Here is a 23,472-nt window from a genome sequence, read left to right on the forward strand (position 1 = left end):
GCTGGAAAAAAGATGGGAGGCTGGCATTTTATTAAATAATTATTGCAAAGATGCAGCAGATAATTTTCAAAGTTACACAGCAAATAAAAAGTTATTCCTTCTTCAGATTAGAAAAAAATATTGATAATATTATAAATTTACAGACCAAAGGCCAAATACTAGAAATGGAGCAAAGCCCTTTAATGTGGGCTTTGCTCACATCAACAAAAAAGTCACAGGGCTAAAGGTCAGAATCCTCAACATCAACAGCCCACAGACCCTAGGAATGGAGAAGTAGAAACAACACATGCTTTTCCTATATGTGGGGTTTAGGAACAGTGGATTTGTATAGTGGCCACTTTTTGCGGCCACTCACACTACAGAGACTATCACAGAGATTTTCTTCACAGTATGAAAGGTGGTGCTGTCCTTCTGCTGCACCTGGCCTGCACAAATCTTTTGAACCTTATTTGGGCAGGCGAGGCATCCAAGGATTTGGCCCAATGAGACTGCTGAACTTCAGTTTTTACATAAAAACTGGTTTGAGTTATGCAAGCTCACAATAACCCACAAGGAGGAGGGCTGAAGTTAAATATTCTGTTAAAACAGCCAAGTCTTCCTATATTAAGTTTTTCTAAAGTGCCCATTAATGCACTATTTAAAAAAACACTAACATTTTAAATCTTTCCTCTTATAAAACATTCTCTCACTTTGATAGTGTACACTAAGTTTTAGCCAGCAGCAGTTTTTACCCTAGAATTATTAAACTTCACAAACACAGAGGTTAACTGACTGCCCTGGCATAAGAGCACACTTGCAAACTGCATTCACTTTTAGAGTCTGGGAACAGGTATAAGAAATGTACATGTTTGAATTTTTCACACTGCTCCTATAATTCAAAATAAACTGGGATTCTTTAAATAATCAACTTTCAGAAACTGTTGGTTAATAACATACTATTAAAGAAAAAGTTAACATCTGAAATATTAGGAGTTGTGGGTTCTATCTTGCTTGATTGCCTTGATTTCAATGAGACTATTCACCTGAATAAGGCTAGCAGAATTTGGTCCTAAATTTGTACAACACATTTACAGATTTAAATAAAGATTTTCTGATGTCACAGCATAACTTTGTTACATTGGGCAAATGCTCCCCTCCATTCTGTGTAGCACAGGGGAGCAGATGGAATTAAATGTAGCTTGGCATGCTGTACAAGGGCTGCTATGCAGCATCATCCCCTAGTAACACGTAGCCACTATTAGCTCCTGTAGAAAACAGACAGCAGAGCGGCAACATAAAAAAAAGGGCATGTCACCTTCAGGAAAGGGTAGTAGTCAAAGAACATCTGTTATACATGGAGTGTTCTCAGTATAAAGAACTGTAACATGATGAAATATGCATCAGAAGTTCCTGCTGCTCTCAGGAGCAATAAGTCTCTTTCACAACATATGAAGCCCACTCGGGACAAGGAGGTTATATGAGAACAGCTGCTGGGATGAAGGGGAAGTGGTAGCAGGACATGGAAGCCAGCTCAGCTGCCATTTTGAATTTTGGGGTAGCTGATAAGTGTATGGTGGCAGAGTGCATTGAGTACATATACATACACATTGAGTACATATACATTAGCATCCCTGGGGTTTAGACCCAACTTGAAATTAGTTTTAATCAGTTAATGTTGTTACAGCCCTGTGTCTAAGCAAAGCCCCTATAAATGCTAAGTAGTATTATTATATTCTATGGATTCTTGCCTCGGAGCACTCAGCAGTCCACACCTCCTGCCAGTTCTGCACCACAGCCAGCCATGTGTCATAGAGGAGAGGATGCTTACTGACAAAAAGCCTTGGGATTATTCAATGCAAATTTTCCCCTTCTGTGCATTTTAATCTAGGGAGGGAGGATATGGCCCATCATCGCATTTAATTATGTACATGCTCTAATTATGTAATTTAAATAACTGGATACACACACAAACATAGACACGTACTTTTAAATAAAACTGAATTCCATACAAGAAACTATAATAAAGGAAGGGAAAGTTATAATATTAGCCCACCAAACCAAGAACTTTCTCACAAAAAGAGTAAAGGGTACAATCCTGTCATAAAAGTATGGGTTTTATGAAGTCACCATGAATTTATATGTGTATGCCTAAAATTTCTATTAACAAAAGTAAGCACAACAGAATAGCTGTTTACTACACAGAAAAATATATAAAACCTAAAACAATAAGAACTGTCTCTTTTTTGGTTGCCTTGTTCCAAAGTTGTTGATCTCTCAATGCCCCCACTTTTCTTTCCATTTACAGAAAGAATCTGAAAGAACATTGTTAGCTCAAGATAATAATTTTGACACAGAAGTGCTTCATCTTACTGAGCACTGTGAGCCTTTTCTCTGCTTTTCTTGCAGTAAAAAAGCACAAAGCTTTACTATGTGAAATACTTATGAATTCCAAGACTTCCAAGAACAAATCACAGTACTATGACTTTGTTCCTGACTACAGCTAAGGTGATTTCAAAATAAGGATTACAGAAAAAGGTATAGAGTCTTAAACTGGGGGTGAGGGTATTAAGGAGTGAGTGGGGAGGGGAGGGGAGATGACTTCTGCATTTCTAGCTTTCAGAAATACATGTAGAAATGAGCATCTACAGTATAGCTCCCAAACCTTACCCTTTACACCCAGAGTTCAAACACAAGACCTGTTGTTAAACAGTTGTGAGCTTGAGGAATATCCTAGGTACTGATGTGCAAACAAGCACACCAAGCAAACAGCATTTGAATTGGAGTAATATTTATCCAGGTCAGATTTCAATCCTTTCCCCTTTAAGAGTTCATCAGCATCATACAGCAAATTAATCTGGTGCTGAAACTGTGTCTACAAAATAAAAACATAAAGATATAGATGCAAAAATATGGAAATCATTTCACAACTGACCCTTCAAATAGCAGGGCTGGGAGCCAGTCCCACAGGACAAGTCTTCTTTCCCACAGCCAATGGGAAGAAGGTCCCTGAAGGAGAGGAGCAGACTGGTAGGCTTGGGGTAGAACTGGGAAAGTACAGCTGTCTGGGATGGCCAACCTCCAGTTAAAATGTAAGGTGAATTGTTGGGAGAAAAAACGAAGTAGCCTGTAAAATGTTGTCTGACAAAGTGGCATAACACAGCAAATGGTGCACATACAATGCCCTGCTGTCTGATTATCCCTTTGTATTGCAAAGACACATTTCTATTTCCATATAGATACACAAGTAGTTTTCGGTATGTTTTGAAAGTCAGTCATAGAGAGTTTCCCCCTATTTTTTTGTCTAAATAGCTTTATTTAGTTTCTCCCATATACTTAAGTACATTGCCAATACACCAGGATATCCTAGTGGTGAGCCCAAACAAAATTTTGGTTGAAAATCTCGTATGGATGAACCCAACTCCAACTGAAACGCAGCTTGTGATAATGGGTATTTTCATGCAAAGTGTGCTGCTCACTGACTCTTCAACTCCTGTAACATCTGCCTAAATTTATCTGTTTTATATATAAGGGCAGTAAATAGATAGAGACACTAACCTGACCCCTTCTCCCATCAGAGGGTCAACACTTCATATAATTTTTCTGTCCATTTTTAGCATAGCATCCTCTTCCTCATCCCACTCCCCGTTTGCTCCCACTGCTAGAGCTCCCAAAAGCTTCAAAGACTTGAGGGGAGCATATTGGTGGAGGGAGGCAGCATGCAGGAATTCTCTTGTCTTTATGGCAGAAACCCAGCATATTGGCTTGGACCCTGCTTCTCAGCAGCTGTTATTGTCTCCTGGCCTGACATCACAAAATGCCATCAGAGAACCTACGTTCAATATGGAATTGAGACTGAAAATGCAGACATTCAATCTAAAAATTAACTGGTAGACTCGAGTTTAAAAACAAAACATGCAAACAAAAAGGGGATTCATTATTAAAGGACTTTTAAAGGATGGGACAAAAAAACAAAAACAAACCCTTCCTCTCACAATATAATAAACACACTGTACATCCTCCAGTTCAGTAAATACGAGCTGGATGTCAGACAGGCTCAGGCTTAGTTTTGTTCAAAATATAATTTGGGGGGATTCTGAGATACTTCTCAGAATCACACATTTTAGATGTTATGATCATCTGGTCTGGCCTTCTACATAACAAAGGCCATGTAATTTCATCCAATAATTTTTGCATCTAGCCCAACCACTTGTGGCTGAACTTTGCTAATGCATATCTTTTATGCTCATTGGTCTTACAGGAGAGGTCGCTATGAAATATTAGAGGGGCAGTACATTTGCAGAGACTAGTTCAGATCTATATTTTTGGTCAGAAAGTCTTGGTTTTGGCTTGTGCTACCTTTAAAACCCTTGAACAAGTATTTAGTTCTATAAGCATTCAAAATGGACAGCTTATAAGATTCAACAGGAGAACTTTTTAAGCAAAAGTGGACTTCAGCAAAGCCATTTGAGTATTATTATTACCAAAAATGCTAGATGATTGTGTCAAAAGCAGTAATACACCAATGGAAATTCACAATGTTCAGTCTGTTTCCTTCACCTAGGACTTTCATGAGGAGGACGCGGCCAGCGGTACAGTTGATCAGACTCGCAAGCTTAGAAGTACTGATTTCTTGAACAATCTACTGATAAGAACATACTGGGTCAGACCAATGGTCCATCTAGCCCATTATCCTGTCTTCTGACAGTGGTCAATGACAGATACTTCAGAGGGAATGAACAGAACAGGTAATCATCAAATTATCTATCCCCTGTCTCCCATTCCCAGCTTCTGGCAAACAGAGGCTAGGGACACTTCAGAGCACACTTTTGCATTCGTGCCCATCCTGGCTAATAGCCATTGAGGGACCTATCCTCCATGAACCTATCTAGTTCTTTTTTTAACCATGTTATAGTCTTGGCCTTCATAACATCCTCTGGCAAAGAGTTCCACAGGTAGACTGTGGGTGTGTGAATAAATACTTCCTTTTACTTGTTTTAAACCTGCTGCCTATTAATTTCATTTGGTGACCCCTAGTTCTTCTGTTATGAGGAGTAAATAACACTTCCTTATTTATTTTCTCCACAGCAGTCATGGTTTTATAGATCACTATCATATTCCTCCTAAGTCATCTCTTTCCAAGCTGAAAGTCCTCGTCTTTTCTCTTCTCAGATGGAACCTGATCCATACCCCTAATCATTTTTGTTGCCCTTTTCTGTACCTTTTCCAATATATCTTTTTTGAGATGGGGTGACCACAACAGCACACAGTATTCAAGATGTGGACATACCATGGGTTTATATACAGGCAATATGATATTTGCTGTCTTATTATCTATCCCTTTCTTAATAATTTCCAACATTTTGTTAGCTTTTTAACTGCTGCTGCACACTGAGTGGATGTTGTCAGAGAACTATCCACAATGACTTAAAGATCTCTTTCTTGAGTGGTAACAGATAATTAAGACCCCATCGTTTTATATGTATCATTGGGATTATGTTTTCCAATGTGCATTACTTTGCATTTATCAACACTGAATTTCATCTGCCATTTTGTTGCCCAGTCATCCAGTTTTGTGAGATCCCTTTGTAACTCTTCACAGTCTGCTCTGGACTCAACTATCTTGAGTAGTTTTGTATTATCTGCAAATTTTGCCACCTCACTTTTTACCCCTTTTTACAGATCATTGATGAATATGTTGGACAGTACTGATCACAGTACAGACCCTTGGGGGACATCACTATTTGCCGCTCTCCATTCTGAAAACTGACAATTTATTCCCATCCTTTGTTTCCTATCTTTTAACCAGTTACTGATCCATGAGAGGACCTTCCCATGACAGCTTAGTTTGCTTAAGAGCCTCTGGTGAGGGACCTTGTCAAAGGCTTTATGAAAATCTAAGTACACTATATCCACTGGATCACCCTTGTCCACATGCTTGTTGACCCCCTCAAAGAATTCTAGTAGATTAGTGAGTCATGATTTCTCTTTACAAAAACCATGTTTACTTCCCAAATAATTCATGTTAATCTATGTGGCTGATAATTCTGTTCTTTACTATAGTTTCAACCAATTTGGCTGGTACTGAAGTTAGGCTTACCAGCCTGTATTTGCCAGGATTGCCTCTGGAGCCTTTTTTCAAAATTGGCATCACATTAGCTATCCTCCAGGCATCTTGTACAGAAGCTGATTTAAATGATAGGTTATATACTACAGTTAGTAGTGCTGAAATTTCACATTTGTGTTCCTTCAGAATTCTTGGGTGAATACCATCTTGTCCTGGTGACTTATTACTGTTTAACTTATCAATTTGTTCCAAAACCCTCCTCTAATGGCACATCAATCAGGGACAGTTCCTCAGATTTGTCATCTAAAAAGAATGGCTCAGGTTTGGAAATCTCCCTCACATCCTCAGCAGTGAAGACCTTATCTTCTTTGAGTACTCCTTTAGCATCTCAATCATCCAGTTGCCCCACTGGTTGTTTAGCAGGCTTCGTGCTTCTGATGTACTTTTTTTTTTCTGTTACTTTTTGAGTCTTTGTCTAGCTTTTCTTCCAAATTCTTTTTTGGCCTTCCTAATTATATTTTTACACTTCACTTGCCAGAGTTTATGCTCCTTTCTATTTTCTCAATGGAATTTAACTTCCACTTTTTAAAAGATTCCTTTTCTGCCTCTATCTGCTTCTTTTACTTTGTTGTTTAGCCATGTTGGCATTTTTTTGGTCCTCTAACTATGTTTTTTTTTAATTTGGGGTATACATTTAAATTGAGCCTCTATTATGGTATCTTTAAAAAGTTTCCATGCAGCTTGCAAGGATTTCAGTTTTGGCACTGTACCTTTTAATTTCTGTTTAATTAACTTCCTCTTTTTTGTGTAGCTGCCCTTTCCGAAATTAAATAGTACTGGGGTGGGCTGCTTTGGTGTTTCTCCCTCCCCCCAACAGGGATGTTAAATTTTATTATGCTATGGTCACTATTACCAAGCAGTTCAGCTATGTTAACCTCTTGGACAAGATCCTGTGCTCCACTTAAGACTAAATAAAGAATTGCCTCTCCTCTTGTGGGTTCCAAGAAACAGTCATTTAAGATGTCAAGAAACTTTATCTCTGCTGCCCATCCTGATGTGACATGTATTCAGTCAGATAATTGAAACCCCCATTACTACTGAGTTTTTAAAATTTTTATAACCTTTCTAATCTCCCTGAGCACTTCACAGTCACTATCACTATCCTGGTCAGATGGGCAGTAGTATATCCGTATTGCTAAATTCTTATTATTCAGGCATGGACTTACTATCCATAGAGATTCTATGGTACAGTTTGGTTCATTTAAGATTTTTACTTCATTTGACTCTATGCTTTCTTTCATATATAGCACCATTCCCCTACCAGTACGACCTATTCTGTCCTTCTGATATATTTTGTACCCTGGTATTACCGTGTTACAGTAGTTATGCTCATTCCACCAAGTTTCTGTGATGCCTATTATATCAATACCCTCATTTAGTATGAGCCCTCAAGTTCACCCATCTTAATACTTAGACTTCTAGCATTTGTACATAAGCACTTTAAAAAATTTCACTTTTTAGCTCTGTGCCATTATGTAATGTAATTGAATGGGACTCTTTAATTTTACTGTTTCTCATCAGATCCTACTCACTGCAGAAAATTAAGAAACCTTTGGAACTGATCATAAAATCCATAAATAAATAATAAAAGCCACAGTGGGTTCTGAGTCTTAAACTAAAATCCCCATTGTTAAAATGATATCGCATTACCCAAATATCTCACAGGGTGTTGGTTACTGATTTGGTCAGAGACATCTGGCTAGATAGGTCATTTCATTGATACAACAGCTTTGTTGCTAGCATTTCCCATGGCAACTGCTTACATAAAACTAACAGATGTGCTTGCTTAAAACACAGAAGTCAGAAAAGGGGTGGGAATACCAGGGAATGTATGGTAAGGAACAAATGAGGGATAAAACCTCATTTCTTTTGGACACTATCAAATAGTTTCTATACTCTATAGATCTAGAAACTGATACTTCTAAATTAGAATGAGAAAAGTCTCTGGGACATCAAAAGGTAAGAGACTCTACGTATAAACAAGCTGGCATTGCTCTGGGTCTGGATAACACTGAATCAGATGAAAGTGAAGAATGGGTATTGCGTGCAAGTCCTGACATACAACAGCAAGGTAGTCTCTTACCTGACCATGTTAGGGGTAACCAAGTTGGAGTGGATGATACTCTTGGACATAAAGATTCTTAGGTGGCGTCAGAACAAGTAGTGCAGTCTGACAGCTATTCACATTCTGGGCACAGAGAGAATGTGATAGAAGATGTTCTGTCCGGGGGGAAAAACCTATGGGAGGAAGCAATGTTGAACAAAATATTTCATAGGTTGTGTCAGTTTTTGGGGGACTCCCAACCTGAATCAGTTTCTCAGCAGAGGCAATCACCAAACTGTGAAAAGGAATTTCTCCACAATCTTCTTGTTTGGATATCTCATTAAATTAATGCACTTGTATAGCAACCCATCATTCCTAATGGCATAAAAAGCATTGGTGATGGTGTCAGAGAGCAGAACAGAATTGTGCCTGATCTTTCCTCACTGACCATCAAGGGCTGATTTTCAGTCAATTAAACAGATCCCACTGGCTTTTAATTATCCTGGGGACCTCAGGAATTGTGACGAGGCTATCAAGGGGGAGATCAGAAAAATTCTTGGTTAAAAATTCTGATAATCTCATGCTTACTATTGGGGAATCAATGCAGAGTACTAGATTTTAAGAATAAATAATCACACTCTTGCTCAAAGAGTAGAAAAAATCAACAAATAAGCTACAACAGACTTTAAGGGACTTTGTTCTGTGGACAAACTCAAGAGTTCAGAATATTCTTTCAGATGTTAAAACACTGATAATGTTTTTGTTATAAGAATGTTGCAGGTAGGCCTACTTCAGTTAAGATGCATATGTATTTTTGTTGTAAGAAGAAAGAAGTATTATATTTTGGAGTTGATGCTTTAGTATCTCTTATTTTTCTTGGGTGTTCATTTTGCCCCTTTTATACTGGTTAGCTGTGTTGTGTAAATTAGGGCAAAACTGTACCCTCTTGCAGAGAAACCTGGCAAGCAGATTATAGGGTTTAAAGGAGTCTCTGACATGAATCTTGAAGAATTTCCTTCTAATCTTCCTCTCAGGAGGCTCCTCTGTCCTTTCTTTTCTCTCAAGAATAAAGTTATTGTTAACTAGGCAACAGCATTTACGCAAACTCCTCCTGTGAGGTGTGGATGAAAAGCAAACTTTGATACCATATATTTGAAATTCTGATACCACACCTTGTGTCACAGCAAATATTGAGCAAGGCTATCAGATTCAGAGAGACTTGATCTCAAAAGTAATTTTGACAATAAAATGAAAAAAATAGTTGTATGTAGGAAAAAGTAGGAAAAACACAGGATGTAAACCAAAATAGAAATGAAATAGAAATCCTGCAGCATTCTAACCAGGAAAAGGATTTAGGGGTTATTAGAAAAAAATCCAGCTTTGTGGATAGCTGCAAGAAATGGAAAATAGATTTCTAGGATGCACTAACAGAAGGATGGAATACAAATTATTTTGCTATTGTACTAGTCATTTTCTAGATACCATTTAGAATATGATTTTCAGTTCTGGTCACCTTTTCCAGGAAAATATATTATTGCCCTTATGTTTAAACCATAGGTATCCAAAAGGATGATTCCAGTATTTAAAAAATACTATTGAAAAAAAAAATACTATGAGCTATTTCAGTTGGAGCAGCAAAGAGTTTCAAAGTAACTTAACAGGAACTATTCAAAGCTGTTAAAAGTGTTTAACAAACGGAATGAGTTCAAACTGTCCTGTCTGGTGAAAGGGTTAAAATAACTCAGGGATACAACCTAAAAATGAGGCATAAACAAAAAATTCTGACAAAACCATAAGCATATTGAATAATTGCTTAGTAAGAATAGTGAATCAGATAGTGTAAATAAGTTTAAAAGACAGCTAGACGTTTTTATAGAAAGAGAGGACTGAAGTATACAGCAGGATGGCTTCACTGAAATAACTGAATGAAGACATGCTTGTTTAGTACACAAGACTTATTGTTCCAGTGACTTTTTTAAAAGTGTGTGTTTTTTTTCCATTGAGGCCAAATGTCTAGTTTTGATAAAAATTCCCTCATTTGCAGTTCCTCCCATATTTAATAGTATTCAGGCAGCGCGAAACAAAAAGTGCCATCTGTAGACTTCCCCTTCAAAATCAAACTTTCTCAACAGCAGAAGTATCGGGGCTTTGCTCACCACTGTTTCTTTCCTTTGGTGGAAGCCGAAAAGTGAGTGGGTTGTGCAGATCCCCATATCCAGCCAGAAGCTATTTCTACCCTAGACATTTTTTTCATAAAATTTCCCATTTTGCTACCACTGTGTGGCTGTACAGGTGGTAGCATAAGTGTAGATCAACCACTGACATTTAACCACCCTGTCATTTAGACCTGCTCTGAGCCAGGTTAGATGACACAGTTGTTAACATATCAGTAACCAGTTCACACTAGTGTTCCCGCTGCTGCTACCATGGCTGGGCCTGGAGCTATACTTCAGATAGGAATGCTTGGAAATTATATACAAAAGTTTGCAGACACAAACTCAGGCCAAGAGTTTCAAAACCCTAACATTAGGTTCCTGAATCCATTTAAACACCGTCTGATATTAAAAAGTGCTGAACACCTAATAATTCCAATTGACCTCAGATCAACAAAAGCAACAGCATTTTAAATCTATTTAAACAAACACCACCTGGCTTAATTTTTTGTTACAAATTGATGGTTTTCCATCCTTGAGTGCAAACTAGAATGATGACAGAGCCAGTAATTCTGCTACCACTTTGAGCTCTGGTCTATACAGCTGGTTTTTGGCCACTCTTTCATTTCCTTTACCCTGGAAGGCAATTTTTCTTTATGGAAAACAAGACCATTTTCAACAGAGGGTCCTGTGGCACCTTTGAGACTAACAGAAGTATTGGGAGCATATGCTGTTAGTCTCAAAGGTGCCACAGGACCCTCTGTTGCTTTTTACAGATTCAGACTAACACGGCTACCCCTCTGATACTTAAGATACTTAAGACCATTTTCTTTCACTATCTTATTTGTCACACCTCTCCTCCCACAAACTAGCCTTTTCATTCAAAAAACAAAACCTATTTTCTGAAGAGAAAGAATACACTGGTGCAGGTACAATTATTGAGCCCAATACTGCTTGCATTAAAATCAACAGTAAAGCAATCATTGATTCAGTAGGAACAGAATTGGGCTTTTGGGTTTCATTCCTGCAATGATCTCTGCATGGATGAATCTCTGTGTCCATATGAAGTTTAGTGAAGCTTTGGAACCTTAGTCTACATAACTCTACCATCCATTTTGTTACTGAAGAACTCACAGGAAACAACAAATGAATATCATTACCCTTTTTAATTACATTTGAAAAATAGCTCCCTTTGCCATCTCTATGTTTACATTTAATTTGTTGTGTAAACCCCCCAAAACAGGTTTACCTAAATGCTTCCTGCTGATATTCAGCAACAGATTGCACTTAACATTCATAGTTCAATTTCTGTATAAAAAGAAACTGAGGAAGTAATATGAGCCAATTGCATGAGTAGTTTTTTGATTAATAGGACCCCTCATCCAGATATGATGACAAATGCAAACTTCTGAATAGCTCTTTGCATGATTACAAAAATAAGCAATACGAATGGTTGACTAAATTTGCTTATTAGTCTTTTTGTAATCTGACCTGTACCTGGGTTGATGTATATAACATGTTGCTGCACAAAATGCAATAATACAAACTGTCTTTTAACCCTTTTCTAAAAATGCACCTGTTTTGTTTATATTATTAGAACATAACTTTCCTAATTCTACTTTTTTTTAGTCTTTTGGAATTCCATTGTACTTTCAGGTTACCTGTTATGTTGAAGCCTGGAGACCCTGTCCTCTGTTTTCTATACAAAAACTGAGAAACTTAGATCCATGTTCAAACAGTTTCTTTCTTTTTTTTTTAAAGTCCAGCACTGCATCTTTATACAGATCAATGTCCAATTATAAGCAGAGTCACTGTGGTAAAAGGTCAGGAAAAAAAATAATCTTTCTGGCATTTATTACTTGGAAAACAAGGCCTTGTATGAGGTCAACCCTCCAATACACACAGAATAAATTATACTGCAGCATTATAAATATTGTACACAACAAAAATTATATTGCAATCTCAACATGATCAGAAAAATGAAGTAGAGCATGTATTTGCTGATGAATGTGCTACAGATCAGACTGTGCTAGAGGCAAAAATCTAGTTCCAATTAATCACCAATTAATAAAAAGCTTATAATGTATTTCTGCTTAATTATAAATATAGCTTCTCATTAAGAATGACTTAATTAATCAATTTTTAAATATCCTTAACATTGTGAATCACTTTCCACACAACAGAGTAAAATGACTAACAGATACGTGACAGTAAATTCAAAAGAATTCATTTGTTCATTTCCTCATTGCCTTTGAGACTACAAACAAAACACACAAACACACATGATGCTGGAGCATTCAGTTTGGCTGACATTGTTAGGAAATGTCATATTTCTTTGAAATAGAAAATATAATTAGTGAAAAGGCATAAAAAAAATGAATTGGACACAGACTTTGAGGCAATAAACATGCTTATTTATCAGAATGTATGCTTATAGAGCATTGCCGCTGTCCTAGTATAAATCATTGTAGCAGCTTCACAGACACTTATCTGCGTCTTTCTTAGGGTGTGAATGAAATGATTATACTGAAAATCATATGATGCCATTATTTGACACTTTGCTTCTTATATTGCAATGAATAGTGAAGTCAATGTTACAAATAGGAAAATATAGCCATGAACTGAAAATTTCTTCTGATCCAGTTTTTTGTTTTTTTTCCCCTCTGATATCCCAGGTCTTTTCTTAAACCTCACTCCAAACTATGTAAAGAATAGAAATAACTGGATGTTATTTTGTCTGTTGTTGTAATCATATCTAATTTCAATTTTCAAGGCATGCCTAGGCAGAAAGACTGTACACTATACATATATGGAAATGTCCATGCAAACAAAGTATACTTTAATAGTTTTGGAAAAATACTAATTTTTAATGATTTTTTAAATCTTCTTTGGAATAAAAAAAAGGCTATTGCAGTTTCATGTTCATACTTAAAGATATTGAACATTCTTTGCTCTGGGCCAAGATTTACTGTTTCATCTGATAGTATTATCAATGGGCTATTCCACCATGATAAACTCCAACTGTAGCACTAATAGGTTTATAATGATTGCTTAAGCTTTACATTTTGTAGGCATTGAAAGCTTCACTCACCTTGCTCAAGTGGCTGGCTTTTAGTTGAAGTAGTTTTCATCTTGAGTGCCTCCCTAACAGACATGTCACAGCAGGAGCCTTTGTTAGTGTCTTGGTCACTGTCAGCCTGATCACTGTCCCCATGCCCGCTGTCCCTCAAGCTGGCTCTTTCTGGGTCCTTGAACGTGGAGCTACTGAAATACATATTTAAAAAAAAGAGAAAGAGTTGTATTTACTTGTTCCAATTTGAATTGTACTCTCTGGCAAAGCAATTTTGACAAGAATGCAAATGGGGAAGCCGAGAAAGTTATTTAATAGGCCTTACCTTTGAACAAACTGCTGCCTGCTGCCCATGTAATTGGGCTCTGCGGGAAAATTGTCTGTCTGTGAAAGAGAAGGAAAAAAATACGTATAGTTGTACACTGGACAAATCTCCTGCAGAGCAACAAGATTTCCTAGAGGAGAAATGATTAATAATTCAAAAAAATCCCTTAATCTTCAGATTTGTACATTTTAATTAAATTGGAAAATGCTGGCATGTAATTATGTACTCAGAACAATTAAATGATTCCGGTCCACAAATTACCTGCTAAAGTAAACAATGAGGCTCCAATAAGTGGTATTCTCTGTCAGTAACCTGACAGATGACACTGTTTATGTTTTTTCATTAGTTAGATATTAAGACTGATGGTTATTAGAGAGGAAAGAAAAAATTACCCAATTTTTGCATATTACAAAAGTGAATTATTCAATAATACTCATTTTTAACATAGTTACATCATCTACTGGGATTCTGACGCCTTTATTGCTGAATACAATTTCATTTAAACTAGTACATTGCTTTTGAATTGCAAAAAAACTAGTTCAAGAATCTTTGTGTTTGTGGCTTATGAGTCTTTTCTTTTAAATATTACTGGAAACAAATGCAAGCTTTATGCATATATTTGATTTTGTCTCTCTAATTAATTCTCATCAGTATTAATAGCTGTATCTGAACAATAGGGAATGCATGCACACAATAACATTAAATGATTGTTGTTGCCAAACATTTTTTAAAAAGAAGATATTTTATAAAGTCTGTGACTAGTGTATTTTTAGCAGTATGAGCTAAGTAACTGTAGAACAGGAGTTTTTACAGCATCCAGACTGACATGGAGTTCTGCCAAAGGGAACTGAATTCCCCTTGTATCATCAACTACAGTTCTTTTGGTGAAAGAGAGAGAAAGAGACTGTATCTTTCATAAAACACCATATACTATACATTCATACACGTCACTTCTTCTTGCAGCTGACTTAGCGACAAAGCTTCTACTGTTTTCTGAAACACTTCATATCACGCCATTATGCTCCGCAGCAATGAGTTCTGGAACAGCATCTAGCGCATAAGTATCAGTAACACAGGGAGCACTTAATTAACGAAGCAGAAGGCCCAAGGTAAGGTTTAATGTTGCAGGACAAGTGTTTACATAAATGACTAGTCTCTTAAATATTTGTTTTCCCTATTCGCTCCCAACTTAATTTCTTAGGTTTGTTTATTGTTATGTGCAACTGATGAAGACCCACTGCAATAAGAATGATTTGCTGCCGTTTGTAGGGTGCATGGGAAGTTTGGGAGAATGTGACCCTACATCTGAAATCTATTCTTCTAAGTTGCTTGCTGCAACCAACTATCAAACATCTATCAGTCTCCCAGTATATGCAAAATAAACTATATAACTTGTGGTGGGTTTTTTTTAAAACTACAGATTATGTGGGGGAAAAAACTACATTCTCTCACCCACTAATTAAAGAAGAGTATTTATTCTGTGGGTTTTTTCCCCCTTACTGCTTATTAACTCTTTGGCACAGACAGCTGGTACAGTATAACCAGGCATTTTGTATTAACATTTGAAGTAGTTTCAAATTTCAGATTTGAAATGCACCACACTGTGTATGTTGATTTAAAAATAATCTGATTTTGCACATGTGAGAGTTTTCTTTTAAGAGGCATAGCAATGCAAATCATATGTCTGACAATAGAATCAGACTTTTACTCCTCTTTTTTCAAAATAAAATGTTTTAGATTTATGTCTCCAATTCATTGTTGTAGCCTCAAATCTTCACAGTGCTTTTCAAATATAGAGGTTTACATATGCATATAGCAACTGATTTTATTCAGATGTTAGAAGGTAAAAGGGAATTCTGTTGTGGGAAATATCATATTCTTAGGTATAACCTAAGAAAATGTAGTCTAGAGAACTGGAACTTTGGAATTACGGGTTCTAATCCCAGCTCTTTCATTTGCTTTTTGTGTGACCTTAGGCAAATCTCTTAGGACCAGATTTTCAGAAGTGCTCAGTTCTCACTATTGAGGCTAGATTTTGAAAAGTGCTCACAGTAGGAGCTGTAGGGAGCTGAACACTTTTGAAAATCCAGCCATTTCATTTAGATGCCTAAACAGAAGCAGTTTGGTGCTTGGCCCTTTTGAAACCTGATCCTTAATATCTACTATCAAAAAAAGCCTCTGTTAGCTTTTTATTTCTATTAAGCTTGCTACTTAACATGTAGGCTATAATGTACATATATCAATGAATAGTACAGTTTTAAAAATTAGTTATTTAAAGGAATTAAAATAACAATAATGGAATGGGGGAAGGCAGATAAACTGTAAGAATACTTATGTTCTCTCTTAAGTGTTCACGTTAAATACCACATAACATATCCCCAAAACAACTTTAATTCTGCCCCCATATCCTGTTCAATCTCAGCCTATAGACCAGAAACGCTCTTATACTTACCCAACCTACAGTATATATATTCTGAAAACAGTCTACCACTGTTCACAAATCACAGGTCATCCAACCCAGCATAATGGTTATAGCCAATAGAACCAACCACAGACCATTTTCCAGATCCCATTCATCTTAACTATTATTGGCCAGAGATGCCAACCTCTTCCTCTTATCTTCAATAATCAGACATTTGCCTCTTCCTAATCCCAACGATCTATTATGTTCAAGAGACCACCCAGAATCAACACTGTTCCCATCTATCATTCCACTATGAGGCAAAAAAGCCAAAGTTACCTCATCCAGTATATTTATATAGACTGGATAGCTCAATATAATTTCCTTTTTTATCTTCCTAAAGTCAAAGATGCTATCTTACAGATACAAGCCAGATATTAAATTTAGCTCAATCCACCTTACATCTATGCCCATGCCTCATAATACTCTGTTCAAACTTTGTCTAGATTCTTGGAACTGCACCAATCCTCACACCATCTGTATCATACATATCCTCCCAAGGAATAATAACCAAATCACAACAGGCCATTTCTGCAAACTTCTCACCCTCCTTCCTCCGAGACACTCAGGGTTATGATATTTAAATTAATAAATAATAATAATAATAAACAATTAATTTCTTTTCCTTCACCAAGGCTTGCACATTACTTACTTATATAAAGGAAGAGAGATAGAGTAGGTCTAGAACATATTATTACACTTTCATATGTAATCCATGGGCCAGTGCAAATGGTATACCTGGGGAAAGGGTTTAGATGGCTTTTCTCCATCTTTCCCTTCCAATCTCGGGATCATCTGAATGTATTTGATCACTGGTGCAAGACAGAGCAAGCCATGTTACACTGTTTTGTACTTGCCCCATAACAGTATTGCCAGTATTCTCAGAGCAATGTGTGTTCTGGCCACACCCCCTTCCGTCTCCAATGCCAAGGGGGATAGCAACAAGATGCATACAGTAGGCTATACCAGATTTGTATCACCTGGGGATTTGCCTACTTAAGGGAAAACCCAGTTGACTGAGTGAGCAAGCTGTCTGCTTTCCGCTGCCAGAGAATCACAGAGGAGCTGGAGGGAGGGGTGGCAGCGAAAGGATTTAGAACTAAGAGTTATAAAATATCTAATGTTGTAGGTGTTATGGTGTAAAGCATAACCCTGCTAGATGGATGACAGTTCGGTATATGGCATCAGAGTTAAAGTTGTTTTTTGAATATTAGATGTGACGTTTTATGAACAAACATTTATTCAAGAGGCTGTATGGAGTGAGTATTTGATTATTTACTTCCCATTTCCATTATTTTAATTTTTTTTTTTGTATAAACTAACATTCTTTTGCATACATACATTTGAATTTTAGCTGAAAATACTTTTTCTATGCCAAGTTACAAGGGATAAGAAAAACAGGGTTCATAATGGAACCCTAATTGCAATCTTAACTATGGAGCTGCTACCCTGAAGCTCCATATTCAAAGTAAAGGTTAATGACCTGTAACTCAATAATAATTCAACTGATTTTCTTCATATTATACTTAGCAGAAAAACAAACAGTTGGGTGCCATCCTACAATAAGTCCATTGTTACAGAAGAACACACACAATTACTAGATAATCTATGTATAGTTGCAGAACTAAGTGTAAAATCCTACTCCTTCAACTCCAGAAACATAGACTTTTACCACTTAAGCTTGGAAACTCCCTACCAATAATGAGCTATAGCAGGGCACTCTAAGCTAGAGGACAAAATCCTTACATATACTATCCTTACACAGGGGCGGCACCAGCACAGCAAGCGCGTGCCTGGGGCGGCAAGCCGCGGGGGGCGGCATGTCAGTTGCTGTGAGGGTGGCAGTCAGGCAGCCTTCGGTGGGATCGGCAGATCACCTACAGAAACACCGCCGAATCCGCATGACCAGTGGACCGCCCGCAGGCATGCCACCGAAGGCCGCCTGACTGCCGTACTTGGGGCGGCAAAAAACATAAAGCCCCCCGTCCTTACATACACTGTAACCATTGATAATAAATACTAAACATTAAGCTTTGAGGCAGAGATTTTCAAAGGTGCTTAAGGGAGTCAGGTTCCCAACTCAAACTGATTTAATTGATTTGGGTGCCTAACTCACATGGGTTCTATTGACAATCCCAGCCTAAATGAGCAAACATTAAAAAAAAATTTAAATGTAATACTGATGAAAGTTGATACGAAATATTTTCACCAAACGTCTTCTTAAATATTTTCAGCAGATGTATTAGTCATACCACTTTATACCCACACAGCTGCAGTTCTAAGCAATGTATGGCTTTTGAAAAACCTAGCACCAGCAAAAAGCATTTTGTTGCACTCTGACCACCCAAAACCTTTCCATGTTATTAGCTGCAGATATTATTAGTGGTATACTGTATGCCCATATTCCTTGCTAACTTTTGAACTCATTTACATGCAACACACTCATTTATAGAGTTTTATTGACTGTAATGGGATTTTAATTACTTGAGTAAGGACTATAGGATAAAACCTCAAGTGCCACTGGTATCACACAACCAGAGTAACAGAGTCAAACTTTAAGGCTTAGTGGCATTACAACAGCAGAGAATTCAGGCTTTTGTGTTTGGAGGAGAAGGAAGATAAAAGGGCAGGCAAACTACACCTCTATTAAACACTATTTATGATTGTAAATGTTGCAATCTAAGCAGTTCTCTTGATAATTTTAATTCTTAGGAAATAATTTATTGGTCAGCTTTTATCTGAACTAGATGTTGAACGGATGTTCAAGAATCAGAACTGAACTGCCATTTATAATTATTAGAACTGTCCACAGAACCATTGCATAATAGGGCCTACTTGGGGCAGCCATGCTGGCTGCTAGGGAGGTGTTTTCTACACCAGATTCAAATATATTTGGGCAGAGAGGTGACAGAACTTTACATGTATTCAGTGATCAGGAATCCCCATATCAGGGGTGCAGGGCAACAGCTACTAATCTGAAGCCTGGAGTAGCCCATCCAAGGGGCTACACTAATGCACCCTGGTCTGCTCCCAAATTGAACAGGCAGATAGCATTACCCACCTTCCCACCAAAACCCCACAAAGGACAGCTTTTTTAGCATCAGATTTTGGAGATTTGGAATTCAAGATGTTCACTGAGTAAAATTATCTAACACAGTGCATTAGACAGGGATCAAGCATGGTGATAATAAAGTACTGATGAAGAACACACATACAAATTCTGCTATTAGTCATACGAAATGCTGGCCGGATGGAATTCGAAATTGCATGCTGTGGTACACACCTACCCATCCACATTCTGTGATACCAGCTGGGATCTGTGAACTCAGAAGAAATAAATTTCAGTAAACCAACACTGCAGTTGCTTATTCCTTACATATGGGGAACTTAGAATTCTCAATTCCCAAATTCACAACCATGTGACCCAGAAATTTGCATGTCCACTGGTTAGGTTCTACTATTTAATTTTACAATAGCTACTACTTGCAAAAAGATTAATTTAAGAGAAAGGAAAGGAGGAAATTGAGATATAAATAGGCTGAATATTAGGAACAACTTCCTAATGAGATCCACTAGAGTGGGATAGTCTCCTATAGAAAGATATGAAAGCCCCACCATTTGAAACATTTTAAACAAGACTGGAAACAGCACTAGATGATGTTGTATTACAGTGAACATTCCTCTAGTGGCAGGGGAGGATAGCCTTGCTGAACTAAGAGGTCTCTCCTATTTCTAATTTCTGTGAATCCACGCAAGGGAGGAATGTGAGCACTGAAATCTACATTAGTTGAAATGAAATGGTTTTGATGTTTTGTAAATGAAGATTTCCACAATGTCTCTAGAGGTTTTGTTCTTTTGGGAAGATTCGCAGGAGAAAGGTACACCCTCTGGGATCCACCTGGTTTGCACGCATCCCACTATTTCCCAGTGGGACAACATAGGGCAACTTCATCTTACCTGTGGAGATTTTCCCCTCCAGAGTCATCTCCCTTGGGTATTATGACAGAAGAGTATGATCTGGATCCATGTTGGAAACATCATTACGTCCCTTAGATGAGTATTTAATTTCCAAAAGGGACCTGAACCTTGCCTCTTAATATTTGTGTGCACAAAATCCCACATCAGTGCATGCAAAGGTTTTTACTGGTGCAAATTTGGGTGTTTGTGCATGTGTAGAACTTCCAAAATCATAGGTGCAAATTTAAAAGCTGTTTTGCAAAATTAGGCCCACTATTACACTGTAATTCTCCAGACTGAAATCCACTATTGGTACATTTCTAATTAGCTTGTATAAGATAATTAGAAAATCAGACAGAAAATTCAAGCTTGCAACTTGACAGCTCCCTCCCTTGTAAAAATAAACGTCTAAAAACAACACAATTCCAGAAAAATTTTGAGAAACATGGTATTCAAGTATTCTTGACAAATTATGCCCAGAAATAACTGCCATATTAGAAGATTTATTCTAATATCTAAAAAAGAAGACAAACATTAAGCAGATTTATGAATATTAGGCAACTAGAATATTCATAATCTTTCTCAGAATTACAAGAACAAGCATGACATCTGCAAAATGTGTGATTCAATGCAAGTCTATTTTATGTAGATGTTCATACCTGAAACTACAATAAAGCAAAATGTCTTTGCTGACTCTAACATCTTTTTAATTAAACATTAGCAGAAAATGAAATGGAACATCGCTCCCCTTTATCAGGCTGCCACTTAATATCTAATTCAAGCATCTTCCAATTCTTTTCTTGAAAACCTTAATTCCAAGTATTTTCCTTCCAGTGAAACAGAGCTCTTACATACTGGCAATCACTTTGCAAGACAAAAGAACTGTTTTCTGCCAAATCTAGTTTTGAGAGAACAGACAATTGTCTTGATTTTGTTAGAAACTGTTTATGTTCTACATGGTACAATTTTCCACAAAGAGAAAGAAAAGATTTCTTGGTAAATCTGCTGCTGAGTGTGTTTGGCCTGAAGACTTATTTTTTTATTTTGGTATAAAAATTTTAAACCTCAGACCTTTACCATTAACAAAAGGTATTGGCCCAACAGCGAACAAAGAGTTGTACATAAATCAGTAATGAAGAATTTTAGCTATTTGGAGGATAGAAATAAAAAGTGAAACCATTTTAGACAAATCTAGGAACAATTGTCCTCTTATGTGCTGTGCTCTCATTTCTTTCTGGAATTGCACCATTGAGGTATATTTTATATTACATATATATACATGGCTGGTAAGCTTTACACTTGTAAAATGTGGGTTTCCATATTAGAAAATGTACAGCGTGCTTATATGACATATGATATTGTGCAAAAACACATTTTCATTAAGAAAACACATGATACCAAAAATAAACAAGGGCACATGTGAAGATGTGTACCACTGGCCTCTGCTGTAGGGATACTGACTGCAGGTTGCTGATAGCATGCATTTCTTTTGCCCAAAGGAAGTAGGATTCTTGTGGGAAGGCAATGGATTGCACTTTCATACCCATATACACACCTACCCCAGAAAGCAGAGAACAAAAGAATGAGTGATATCCACCACTCTCTCCATCTGATATAATAAACTGGAGTATCACAGATTATCCTGGCCAAATCAGTTCCCAATCCATGTATTATTATTTATTTGCCAAGTTCTGCCAATGGTGTACTTGGCAATTCACCACACACAAAAGACTCAAGAATACTTGCCAGATTTTCCCCTGGCCCTTGTAAAAAGGAAAAGTGAAAGATAGATGGGAAAGGGGATGGACAGATCCTGGCCAAATTCGCATCTGAAATAAAAGACATACGAGAGAATGCAATCTCTTCATGATTAATTCTTCCCCTCCTCAGAGGGAAAGCTCTTTCAGACTAACACATCCCTTTTTCTCCCCATCACTGCAAGAGGAGATGCAAGAGACACCTAGCAGCCAAATCTCTCTCCGTGAAAAAGAGAACTGGGGAAAGGGTGACAGCCTCATTCAGCCCATGACTCCTCTCCTACTAAAATGGGAATCAGAGGGAATGCTTTGAAGGCCCAACTCTTGCTTCCCTTTGCTGCATAATAGATTTTTTTTCACTAGGAGGTCTGTGAGCCTCATTCACATGAGATGTGAACATCTGATGAGAACATAAACAAGGTGAAGGAAAAATAGTCTCAAAATATTTATTTAATGATAATATGACTTTTTAAAACAAACTATTTTTTGGAGAAGGCACAAGAAATGCATATAGAAAGATGTGCCAAATACCACACTGTATAAAGAGCTCTGGCTGAAAATACAATAGCTCTGCCTCTGCTATCGCAGAACAGAATAAATAAATAAACATAATGAAATTCATGACACATTATTACATTACTCTGTATTGCCTCTATTCATTTAAAAAAAAAAAGATGAGCACATTTAAAATAATTCACAACATGTCAAATGCCTGTGAGCATTGCAGTCGAGACTGATGCTTTAAGAGGTATTTGTGAAGTTCTTATGAGGGGACTTGATATGACTTATATCAAAGTTAAGATGGCAGTATGGGAAACCAGAACAGTAACTACTACACTCTAGCCTACTAGTATAGTTGTATCCAATATATTTTCACTGTTGACCAACGATATGTACTTACTAGAGCCACACTGTCAATAAAAACCACATTAAGAACCTTTTGAAAGAGCTTCCCTGTCAATTAGGCTGCAGATGCATCCTATCGTTCTAGTTTTTCCTGTCAAGTTAATATACTGGATCATATTAACAGCACTGACTTGTCAATAATGTAGATCTGAATCCTATTAATGGAGTTATGCTACCAATATAATCGGCTTTCTATTTATCGAGCTCTCCGGTATTTGGAAAAGCTGTGAAATGGGATTATAAGGTTATGTTGTGTACATCTGTCTCTACACTATATAAAATATTTCAGGAATTTGATCCCACAAGCTGAAGAAACACCTGTCTAATCATTATTTTCCATCACATGAACCTCAGACAACAGAACAGCATACCATCACTGAGAGGACATTAAATCACGCTCACTTATCACAACACGTTTCCTGCTTGTTCTAAGTAATCCTGTAATTTTACAAGACACTCTACCTGTGTGCCACACATGTAGGAGAAGTGCTAGGGGATATGTGTGTACTATCCCCCCTGTATGAGACAGAATCTGTGCCAGGAAAAATACAAGAAAGGTTATGAAACTAAGCATGCTTTAGGAATGAATACCTGAAGCGCTATGTAATTTCAGTGCTTATTTAGCCTCTGTGTCATGCTATATAATCTTGGTGTGATTGGAGCTTGTAAGTATAATTTTAGTGTAACATGGACCCC

General features: G+C 37.2%; 1 protein-coding gene across 8 annotated transcripts in view; it reads right to left on the reverse strand.

The window, feature by feature from the left end:
- The window catches only part of PCDH17 (protocadherin 17), a 105,301-nt gene that overhangs the window by 56,389 nt on the left and 25,440 nt on the right, over positions 1-23,472 (reverse strand). For 5 of the 8 annotated variants that reach the window (XM_034758386.1, XM_034758390.1, XM_034758389.1 and 2 more), the window contains 2 exons: positions 13,696-13,754; positions 13,392-13,564 (listed from right to left, as the gene is read on the reverse strand). In XM_034758386.1, the coding sequence (XP_034614277.1) occupies positions 13,392-13,564; positions 13,696-13,754 (232 nt within the window). Of the gene's footprint in view, positions 1-8,186; positions 8,342-13,391; positions 13,565-13,695; positions 13,755-23,472 lie in introns of all 8 variants that reach the window. The other 3 variants (XM_034758391.1, XM_034758392.1, XM_034758387.1) reach the window with 2 other exon arrangements.

This window comes from Trachemys scripta, chromosome 1, assembly GCF_013100865.1.
Source record: "Trachemys scripta elegans isolate TJP31775 chromosome 1, CAS_Tse_1.0, whole genome shotgun sequence".
NCBI classification, from domain to species: domain Eukaryota; kingdom Metazoa; phylum Chordata; order Testudines; family Emydidae; genus Trachemys; species Trachemys scripta.